Source organism: Myotis brandtii, unplaced genomic scaffold (assembly GCF_000412655.1).
Source record: "Myotis brandtii unplaced genomic scaffold, ASM41265v1 scaffold382, whole genome shotgun sequence".
In the NCBI taxonomy this organism is placed as follows: domain Eukaryota; kingdom Metazoa; phylum Chordata; class Mammalia; order Chiroptera; family Vespertilionidae; genus Myotis; species Myotis brandtii.
In genome coordinates, this window is record NW_005364671.1 from 612,218 (window position 1) to 623,640 (window position 11,423).

An 11,423-nucleotide genomic window follows, 5' to 3' on the forward strand; every position below is an offset into this window, starting at 1 on the left:
CATAGCGATCTCTGTTTTCTATATCATTCTTTCATTAATTCAACATTTAGTGAACACCCACTATGTGCCAGACACTATTTTTGATTCTGGGGAAATGAAGGGGAACAAGACAAAGTATCAACTCTCCAATGGATCTTATAAAATAGAGAGATTATATAGACAATCAGCCATTAGACAAATAAATAATTTCAGTTAACGAGTATTAATTTAGGTGGAATGGTAAGAGAAGGTTTCTCTTAAGAGGTGACATTTGAGCTGATATATAACTTATAAGAAGGAGTCAGTGATGCAAAAATCACATTTCAAAAAGAAAATGGAGGCTGGGGCAGATAAGCAGATGTAATGGTCCTATAGGCAAGAATTATCCTAGTATATTGAAAGACATTAAGAAAGCCAGTGTCACTGGCCGGTGTTGTTCAGTGGTTGAGCATCCACCTATGAACCAGAAGGTCACAGTTCGATTCCCAGTCAGGACACATGCCTGGGTTGCCAGGCTCAACCCCCAGTGTGGGGTGTGCAGGAGGCAGCCGATCAATGATTCTCTCTTATCATGGGATGTTTCTTTCTCTCTTCCTCTCCCTTCCTCTCTGAAATCAATTTTTAAAAAAGCCAGTGTGAATAGAGCAAAGGACAGAAACGGTAAATGAGATTGTAAACATAGAGGAAGAACAGAAATAATAAGTGAGTCTCATAGGAAATGGCAAGCAACTAAATTTTATCCAAAGTGCAAAGAAAAGCCACTGTTAGGCTTTAAAAAGGGGAATAATATGATCTGATTTCTGACTTACATATTTTAAATGTCACTTTGTGTCTCACATTCTCCTTTCCAGACAGTCTTAAAATCTGTGTCTTGAGAGATGAGAGCACTAAGCTAGATTTGTGATAGAATAACTTTTTATTTGACATCAAGTATTTTTTATAGTTACCCCCAGTTTACCTTGAAGTTTGAATAGCAAATTCTACCTAGAAGTATGTTTATAGTACAGGAGAACATTATCTCATGGGCATACAAACTTAGTATGCTGTGCACACTTTGGTCTTCCAGGAGAAGACTCTATAAGAACATGTCTACTTCGTGACCTCAATATAAAGCTACCAAATATGAAGAGCAATTAATTGGCAGGACACTTAATTACTGGAGCTCCAAAGGTATAATTTCTTAGAGCGTGGGTCTAGGACAAAATTCTAAAGTAAATAATATTTCTCTTGTTACCTATCTCCTCTTTCAGTGTCTCTCCTCCCACATTTAGCAGTCACCACCCAACCACTTCATTGGGCTTGAGACTTTAATGGGTTCATAGCACTCCCAATCTACTCAACCTAGAATCAACATTCCACACTTCTGACTTATCCTGATTCTAAATATAAAGGCAGATAATGAGGTTAATAAAATAATTTACCTTTGAATTTTTAGGAGTAAGGCTCAGATCTGCTCCTATGGGAAGTAGACAGCCATTACACTGACTAAAATATCTTTCAGAGGTAGGCCTCAAACATAAAATGAGATATTTTTACTTTTCATGAGTTCTGACCTCTCATCAAAATAGGAAGAGAAGGGTCACCAAACCTGATGGGAGTGAAATCCTTGAGATAAAAATGGAAAGTAGAGGATGGCTGAAGATGGAAAAAAGCACTTACATATTCTAAGACAGCCTGAGTAAATGAAGCTAAAAATTATACTCTGTTTTCCTTGACTTTCATGGGGATCTCAAGGTCTTTTTTAACTTTCTAATGTGTCAATTTCCTATAAATAGTAATAGCTTAGCTCTAGCTGGTTTGGCTCAGTGGATAGAGCATCCTCCTGCAGACTGAACGGTCCTGAGTTTGATTCTGGTCAAGAGCATGTACCTTGGTTACAGGTTCCTCCCCAGCCCAGGCCCTGGTCCAGGAGGCAACCAATCGATGTGTCTCTCTCACATCTATGTTTCTCTCTCCTCTTCCTCTCTCTCTAAAAATCAATGAAAAAAATATCCTTGGGTGAGGATTTAAAAAAATCACAAAAAAGTAGTAATAGCTTAATTTATCTGTTTTCTCTGGTGAATACTCTTTATAATAATTATGAATATTCAAATGGAGGGTGGCAAATTTCTAAATTATTTTTGATGGGAAAACGATACTTCTGGTTTTGGAAGTCCTGGCTATACCTTGGGTTACTTGTAAGCTATAGCTCTCTAGATAGGTTATTTCTCTTTATATCTGAAAAGGCCAGATTAAATAAAGTACTTCTGTGATCCCTTGCCAGTTCTCATATTTCATACATCTAACCTAACACTTTGGACATTTGCTATGTGGTCAGAATTATAATGGGCCAAGCATCAAAAAGGTATTTTTCCTGTGACATTACATTTTTTTTTATTTTCCTCTTACTATTCTGATAGTTCCTTCTCAGTCTCTTGTATGAATGCTTCCTCTTTTATACGCTCCTCAAAACTTGGTTCTTGGGCCCTCTTCTTGCCCTCACTCCCCACGTTCTCCCCCATTCAAACTATTTTTTACGCATTAACCAGAGTGATCTACTGCAAAACCACATGTGATTACATCTTCCTGTTTCATTTGTTCTACCATTATTTACCGAGTACCTATAATGTGCAACATATTCTTCTAGATTAGAAGATAGGAATCCAGTGCTATACAAAATAGACAAGGCAATGACTTCTTTTTATTCTTAGGAAGGTTCTATATGATCCTGGCCACTAACTCACTTTCCCTTTGATCCCAGATTATTACAGTTTAGCCATATTGACCTGCTTTCTCAGAGCTTTTGAGCAAGTCTGTTCCTGTACCAATGCCTATACAGTTTTCAAATGTAAGCTTAAATTTCTCTTTTGAAAACTCTCTGACCAGACTAGGTCCCCCTGTATTTCTCCTTCTAGAACTAGTCACGGCAAATTTAAAAAGTTGTGTGCTTGTTTCATATATTACTAGTTCTCTTGTAAGCTCAAAGAAAAATGGGAAATTTCTTGTTCATTACTCTATTCCAAGCATCTGGCCCATATTAGGAGCTCAGTTTGTTAGTTGAATGAAGGAATGGCTCACTATGCAGTGTTATCATAGTTCTGCAGTCTGGTGACCTGTAAGATTCAGAGACCTCTTTTTAAAGGGAAAAATTAACAGGTCACACTTTAGAATTTGGCCTTTTTTTTTTTTTCTAGTTAGAAAGTTCTAATTACTGGCTGAATTTGAAGATTTCTTACTTATGGAATCATTGTTTTGGAGAGTTAAAAGAAAGAATAACGTCAAAATTGACGTCACTTCAGGTATTTATTCAACAACAAACATTACTGACTGAAAATTAACTGGGATATTTCAACATTTTTCAATTACTTTACCTCACCTGCTGCCCTAGTTCAGGTTTTCATTTCCTGCCTGAATCGTTGCACTTCTCCTTCCCAACTTATTGTCATTGTTTTTAAAATACATTATTTGTTTTGTGTTTTTTCCCAATTAGAATGCAAGTTCCATGAAGGAAAGGATTTTTGTTTTGTTCATGATTTTATTCCGTGTTTGTGGAGCTCAGGGAGCCTAAACAAACCTAAAGACAACAGCCATCAATACAGCTCCCTGCTCTAAGTGTTTCTCCACCCATTCACATATTTACTCTTTTTATGTGCCAGTATATTGTATCTTGCTAACATGTCAGTTGTTTTTAATTTTTCAAGAATGTCTGTTTCTGTTGAAGTATGGTAGCAATCATTTCAGATTGAAACTGTAGTTTAACTCTAACTCTGTTGTTTGGCTTAACAATAGAAAGGTTACTTTGATTTTCTGAATTGTATAAATCATCCCATTCGATTGAATGACTATCCCATTGATTGTCATCTTACTGGTTTTAGAAAGCACATTCCTCTGTACCTGGGAACCAGGACAGCACAATTATCCCAAGACCTGAGGGTTCCAGATAATGTGTTTCAGTGACTCAGGGGTCCTAAGACCAGGACAGTGCAATTACTCTAAATTGCCTCGATGGCTTTAGATAATGTGTTCCTGTCAACCCAGTGGTCCCAGATGATGTGTTTCTGTCAACTCAGTGATCCGGAGACCCAAAACTGTAATTAACATGCTTAATTTCTGCTTCTGTAAACTGCTTTTTTTGCGAACCAGGTTCCTCATTCCAAACCCTGAGATGTAATCAATACCTTTGTGATTTTTTGCCTATATAACCCTGGAACTGTGACCAAATAGGTACTGTGAGATTTGGGAATGACCCCTCATAGTCCCGGATTGCAATAAATGTGACTCTTTAATTCGACTTCTTGAGGCGTCCTTCTGTGATTCGCGGGGTACATTACAACACTGTCACATATTAGATAATTGGCCACTGAAGGTCATTACAAGCAAAAAATAACCTGAGGGCTGCAGCCTCCACCCGCTGTAGCTGCTCAATAAATGGTGGCTGACCTTAACGCTAACTGTGGACTCTAGTCCGTGGGGAAGCTAAAAAATGTTTTCGCACAGAAGAGTGAGCACATCCTCAACGGCCTCTTAACCCCTAGAGTGCCTGGGAGCGCGATCTCGCTCCTCCTGTCTTTCGCCAAAAGTGCCCGGAGCGCTATCAAAGCTTCGAAATGGCGTCCAGTTCTAAGTCTGTTTTTATTAGTGATGATGATATTGCTAAAAATGTCAATGTAGTAAAGGTTTCCTTAAGTTTTTGAATATGTAACTTCACTGACTTGCGATTCATAATTTTTTTCCTAAACTGCTGTAAAATCAGCAAAAAAGCCTTGGCAATTTTAGCATAGTTCCTAGGATATTGGTTGGCACTCAAAGGGTTAAGCACCTTTTTGGGCTTTGAGGGCGAATACCAGCAAAAGGTGGCCAGCGATAAGGTGGGGCCGTGCCAGGGCTATCTTAGGCCTTCAGCCCCGCTCAGCGGGGCTCCCCAGGCGAGAAACTGCCATCCGGCGGCGAAGAAAACTACTTCCGGCGCTCCACGTGCTGAATCACGGCCGAGGCTCCGCCCCGAACCTGAGGGGCAGGGCGCGAATCTCGGTTTCCTCATCAGGGGAATATTTTTCTGAGTGGCGGGTCGCACTCCAGCCTCCGCCTCATACCAACTCTCCGCCTACGTCATAAACGCGGCGGGGCTGCCCGGACGCCCTCCTCCCGTCGTCCTCCGCGCCGCTCCCTCCGCCTCTTTCTCCCTCGCCCCGCCCACCCTGAGTTTCGAAGAGCCCTCTCCGGGTCAGCGAATCTGCCTAGGTCTCTTCGGTTCCTTTTATTCCCTGTTTCCATTGGCTGCTTACGTGCGCGTGACTGCCGTCTTGCCTCTTTATTGGGTAGGACCAGTAGCGTCATCGGCGGCTGGAGGGCGGGGCGCCGAGGAGAGTCGGCGTGCAGGAGACCGCGTTGGGGGAGGGGCGCAGGCCTGGCCTCCTTGGCAGCTGCGGCAGCACCAGCGCCGGCCGCCACCGCCTCAGGAACGCGGAGGAGGAAAAGCAGCTGGAGGAGTAGGAGGGGGAGGCGGGCCCTGGGGAATGGGATGCCCTTCGCTGCGGTTCGGTGGTGAATGCTGAGGAGAGTCACGGTCGCTGCAGTCAGTGCCACTGGGAGGAAGTTGTGGTGTGCGGCCGGGCGGGAGCTCGCGGCGCGGTGGAGAATCGACGCGCGGGGTCGGTGCGAAGACTCGGCTGTGGGCAGACCCTCTCCTACCCCGACCATGCCTGGAAGGAACAAGGCGAAGTCGACCTGCAGCTGCCCCGACCTGCAGCCCGGTGGCCAGGATGCTGGCGAGAGCGGCCGGGTTGCCCGTCTAGGAGTAGATGAATCTGAGGAGGAGGGACGGAGGGGGCCTATCAATAATGCCGGAGACCCTGAGATCGTCAAGTCTCCTAGCGACCCCAAGCAATACCGGTGAGGGAGGGGTGTGGACCGGGGAGGAGAGCCGGGGGCCGGCCCCTCTCGTGCTGCCGCGGTCACTTCTTGTGTCTGTGTCGCCTGAAGGAGCCGGAGGGTCGCCCTGCCCACTCCGGAATGCCTCCTCGGGTGGAGGTGGCGGGGGCAATTAGGGGCTTCAGTGTGGTGGCAGCTGGACAGGTGGGAACTCTTGGGTTCTACTAGGAATCAGAATGTCAGAACGGGCATAGTGGTTCGAGTAATTTTGACGTTAAGCAAGAATGGAGGTTTCTCTAAGGAAAAATAGGCTGGATGCGAAGAGAGTCTTGGTATTATGTTATGAGGAAAGGTTGAAGAGTTGGGGTTTTTAATTTTGGAGAGGATACTTAAGGGTATATTACCTACTCACACATATTTGAGGTGTCCTTATAGTTGGAATAGGGATAAAACTAATAGGTGGAAGTTACTGGAGCAGTGGTTCTCAACCTTCTGGCCCTTTAAATACAGTTCCTCATGTTGTGACCCAACCATAAAATTATTTTCGTTGCTACTTCATAACTGTAATGTTGCTACTGTTATGAATCGTCATGTAAATATCTGATAGGCAGGATGGTCTTAGGTGACCCCTGTGAAAGGGTCGTTGGACCGCCAAAGGGGTCGCGACCCACAGGTTGAGAACCGCTGTACTAGAGGATGGTGTGGCTTGAGTGAAAGAACTTAGGCATCATAGTTGGCCCGTGATGAAGTGGCTTGTTTCCATGGGTTTCTCATTACTGGCATGATTGGGTGACCTCTTCCAAGAATATATCAGTCTCAGTTGTGTGAGTCTTAGACTCGTAAGGTGTTTCCTAGTTCTGAAATTCTCTACTTTTGCTTTATACTGAAATCTTTTTTTTAAAAAATATATTTTATTGATTTTTTTTTACAGAGAGGAAGGGAGAGAGATAGAGAGTTAGAAACATCGATGAGAGAGAAACATCGATCAGCTGCCTCCTGCACATCTCCTACTGGGGATGGGCTCGCAACCCAGGTACATGCCCTTGACCGGAATCGAACCTGGGACCTTTCAGTCCACAGGCCGACGCTCTATCCACCGAGCCAAACCGGTTTCGGCAATACTGAAATCTTCTAAACATCTCTTAGCTGGTGGCTGAATCCCCAGCTGAATATTTCCCTCACAGGTAGCTTACTTCATAGAATGTCCTGTATTTTAAAGAGATTGTATACAGCTTCATTTTACAGGTTGAAGAAATTGAGATCCAGAGAGTTTGCTTCTTGCTCAGAATTACACAGCTAAATAATAACATAGTTGATTGGAAAACCCTGCCACCAAACCCAGTGTACCATTGACTGACTTTTATAGAATTCATACTCTTGTTGAGTTGAAAGCTGAAGGATTTTTAGTTCCAATTTGTTTGTAAACAAACAAATTTGTTTAGAGCAGGAAAGAACCTTCGAGATAATTTTTTCCACTCCCCACCCATCCCCATTTGACAGATGATTGAAACAAATCTAGAAAAAAGTGATTTAACCTCAAGTTTAAGACCGGTCTGTTTTGTGTTTTCACTCCATGTCTTTGTACTATTTTTTTTCCCCCCAGGTTGCAGGTTAAAGAGATCTTTATGGAGGGGCTAAATTTTCCTTTTTTCATTAAAGATGTGGTTGTATTAGTAATATGTAAATGAACAAGTTGAAACCTTCATAAAAGGTGTTTAGTTTTTGTCTTCCAAATTAAATGTTCAATAACAGCTTCAGTTTTTGTCTGCCTATATAAAGATACATAATAACAGCTAATATTTATAGAATACACACTATGTATCAGGTACTGTTCTTTTTTTAAAATTTTTATCCTCACTTAATATGTTTCTCTATTGATTTTTGGAGAGAAAGGAAGGTGGGAAGGAGAGAGAAACATTGATATGCACCCTGACCAGGGATCGAACCCCCAACCTAGGTATGTGCCCTGACCACAGTCCAAGGCACAACTGGACGATGTTCCAACCAACTTGTGGGGGCTCGTGCAGGAGGCAACCAATCGATGTGTTTCTCTCACATCGATGTTTCTCTCTCTTTCCCTCTCTCTTCCACTCTTCCTAAAAATTAATGGAAAAATATCCTCGGGTGAGGATTAACAAATAACAACAACAACAACAACAAAACACACACACAAAAAGAAGTATTTGTCAAATGAATTTGCCGGAAATGAGGTCATTAAATGAAAGAATACATCTAGAGCAATTAGAACAGTAGCTGAGCCCTGGCTGGGTGGCTAAGTTATTTACAATCTTGTATGCCCCGGTAGCAACTTTTTTCAAGCTATTTCATTTTTGTGAGTTCTATTTGTGTTTCCCCTCTGTTGTGCTGAATTTTTTGTAGGGAGGCACTGACTCTTTGAGTCTTTGAATGCGTCTGTTAATAAATCAACTATATATACTAAAACCTCTCCACTTGTACACTAGATCCCATCTCCTCTTTACTGACCCCATATATCAATTATTTCATTCTGTGTTGCATCATCAGTTTCCTTCTCTTACTGGATCTTTACCACAAGCATACAGATATGCTGTAATTGTTTTTATCTTCTGTGGAAAAACATTTCTTTACTTCACATTCCCTTTGCACTATCCCCTTCCAGCTACTCAACTTTCTTGGTTTCCTTTATAGCAAAGCTTATTAAAAGAGTTGTCTGGGCCTACCCAGTTTGGCTCAGTGGATAGAGCGTCGGCCTGCAGACCAAAGAGTCTTGGGTTCGATTCTGGTCAAGGGCATGTACCTTGGTTGCAGGCTCCTCTCTAGCCAGGGCCCTGGTTGTGGCGCATGCAGGAGGCAACCAATTGATGTGTTTCTCTCCCATCGATGTTTCTCTGTCTTTCCCTCTCTTTTTCATTCTCTATAAGATCAATGGAAAAATATCCTTGGGTGAGGATTAACACACACACACACACACACACACACACACACACACACAAAGGATGGAGTTATCATCCTCTATTGTTTCTTGAACTCAGTGGGCTTTTGCCACTGTTGCTGTACCAAAATTGCTATTTTCAAGACCACCAATAACCTTTACAATTGGTTCTCAAGTTCTTATCTTCATAGACCTTTCAGTATCATATGACACAGTTTCCGTCTTGAAGTGCTTTTTTCAGTTGGCTTCCAGGTCAGCACTGTACTTAGTTCTCTTTCTGCCTTATTTGCAGGATCCTCCTTATCCTCTTGACCTCTACATTTTGGAATGCCTATGGCTCATTCCCCAGACTTCTTCTTTTCCCTGCTTCCTTTGCTCCCTAGGTTACCTCATTACTCAGGTTTCCCACCCCTATATTCTTTCTTACTATTTTATTTTTCTTCATAGCACTTACTGTCATTGGATACAGTATATATTTATTTGTTCGTGAGAGCCAGGACTTTGTTTTGTTCACTGGTGTACCTCAGTGCCTAGAATAGTACCTGTCTTGTAGTCTTGCTTCCATTTCTGATGCCTTCATCCTTTTCTCCTCTGGCCTAATTATTATATTACTAGAGGCCTGGTGCATGAAATTTGTGCTGGGGGAAGGGGTCCCTCAGCCCAGTCTCGAGGGATGTCCAACTGCTGGCTTAGGCCCGGTAGTCGGACATTCCTCTCACAGTCCGGGGCCCGCCTGCTCGCTGCTCAGCTTGCTGCTCCTTAGCGCTGCCACGGAGCGGGGGAGAGGCTCCCGCCATTGCCACTGCGCTCGCCAGCCGTGAGTCCGGCTTCTGGCTGAGCAGTGTTCCCCCTGTTGGAGCACACTGACCACCAGGGGGCAACTCCTATGTTGAGCATCTGCCCCCTGGTGGTCAGTGTGCATCATAGTGATCAGTCATTCTGGTCATTCTGCCGTAGTGGTCGCTTAGTCTTTTATTATATAGATGTTTTTCAGTTTGTATTTAAAAATATATATATATTTGTTGATTTCAGAGAGGAAGGAGAGGGAGAGATAGAAACGTCAATGACGAGAGAGAATCATTGATGCATTGATCCGCTGCCTCTCGCACTCCCCTTACTAGGGATCGAGCCCACAATCGCTTTTGCTCTGACCAGGTGACCTCCTGGTTCATAGGTCGATGCTCAACCACCGAGCCATACTGGCCAGGCTGTTTTGTGTGTGTGTGTGTGTGTGTGTGTGTGTGTTTTAAAAAATAATTTTATTTCTTGCTTTTATTTTAGATAAAAAGTTTTTTAAAGAAACAAAACCATACAGATATACTTGAAGCTCTTTGTGCACTGCCTCCTCCCATGTCATTCTCTACCATCATTTTCCAGGGTTAACCATTATCTGAATTTGGCATCTATACAGTTTCTATGTATATTTTTATTAAATATACATTTACCTGTAAACAGTATTACTGTTTTAAGACTTTATAGAAATAGAAGTTATATCACATCAAATGTCTTGTAACCTGCTTTTTTGTTTTGTTTTAGCATTGCTTTCGATATTTGCCCATGCTGATAAATGTAACACCAGTTATTTGTGTTAAAAGCTATTTAGTAGCTTTTTGTATGAATACATTATAATTGATCTGTTTTTCATTATTGATCACTTACATTATTCCCAGCTTTCTTTTTTTTTTTTTTTTTTTTTTTTTTTTTCACCTGAGAAACATTGATGTGAGAGAGAGACATCGATTGGTTGTGTTCTGCATGCCCTGACCAGGGCTAGGGAGCAAGCCTTCAACTGAGGTTATGTGCCCTTGACTGGAATTGAACCCAGGACCCTTCAGTGTGGGCCAATGCTCTATCCACTGAGCCAAACCACTAGTGCACCTAGTTTTCTATTATATATTTCTTTATGATTATGCCACAATGTATCTTTTCTTTCATTGTTGGGCATTTAAGTTGTTTCCAATGCTTCAACAATCTTTTTTATACATGATTCCTTGTGCATATTTGAGAATTTATATCTATACTAGGGACCCAGTGCATGAATTCGTGCACCTTGAAAGGAACTGTGGGCTGCGGGGCTGCGAGGCTGCAATGGGCACAGGGGCAGGTCTCAGCCCATCCTCCGTGCCCCCGCCTGGCCCCTCCCGCCATGGCCCCTCCCCCCGTCCCCTGTCTGCCAGCAGCCAACTCTCGCTGCCACCGCTCCCATGCACTGATGGTGCTGGCCCCGCTTGCACCCGCTGATGGCGTGGACGATTAGGGCTGGCGCCAGCAGCGGGTATGAGTGGTGGCTGCTGCCCCGATCGCCCCTCAGGAGCAGGGGAAGGTAGAGAAGCCTTGAGGGGTGATTGGGGCCGGCATCAGGCACCGGCAGTGGGTGCAAGTGCCGGGTGGGACCGTGTGTGTGGGAGCCAAGAATTTTCAGTAACCACCAGAGGCTTGCCCGGATGACAGTGACTGGCGCCCCACCTTGGTCTGGCACCCCCGCTCACCTGCTGATGCCTGCCATGTTCCGTGCTCTGTTGCCTGCCGCTGACGCCCGCCATGTTCTGTGCGTGCTCCCTGGTGGTTAGTGCACCAGTGAATTGGTTGTTTCTCTGTTTGGTCTATTTGCATATCAGGGTTTTATATATATATACTAGAGGCCCAGTGCACAAAAATTTGTGCACTCGGGGGGGGGAGGGGG

The 11,423-nt window shown here is 43.5% G+C and overlaps 1 protein-coding gene across 3 annotated transcripts in view; it reads left to right on the plus strand.

Moving 5' to 3' along the window:
• Nucleotides 1-5,336: 5,336 nt before the first annotated feature.
• Nucleotides 5,337-11,423, plus strand: part of NRD1 (nardilysin (N-arginine dibasic convertase)) — an 80,539-nt gene continuing 74,452 nt past the window's right edge. For 2 of the 3 annotated variants that reach the window (XR_001363331.1, XM_005872482.2), the window contains exon 1: nt 5,337-5,850. Coding sequence is in view for 2 of the 3 variants with exons in the window: in XM_005872482.2 (XP_005872544.1) it covers nt 5,507-5,850 (344 nt within the window). In the remaining variant the exon portion in view is untranslated. The remainder of the gene's footprint in view (nt 5,851-11,423) is intronic. The other variant, XM_005872483.2, reaches the window with a different exon arrangement.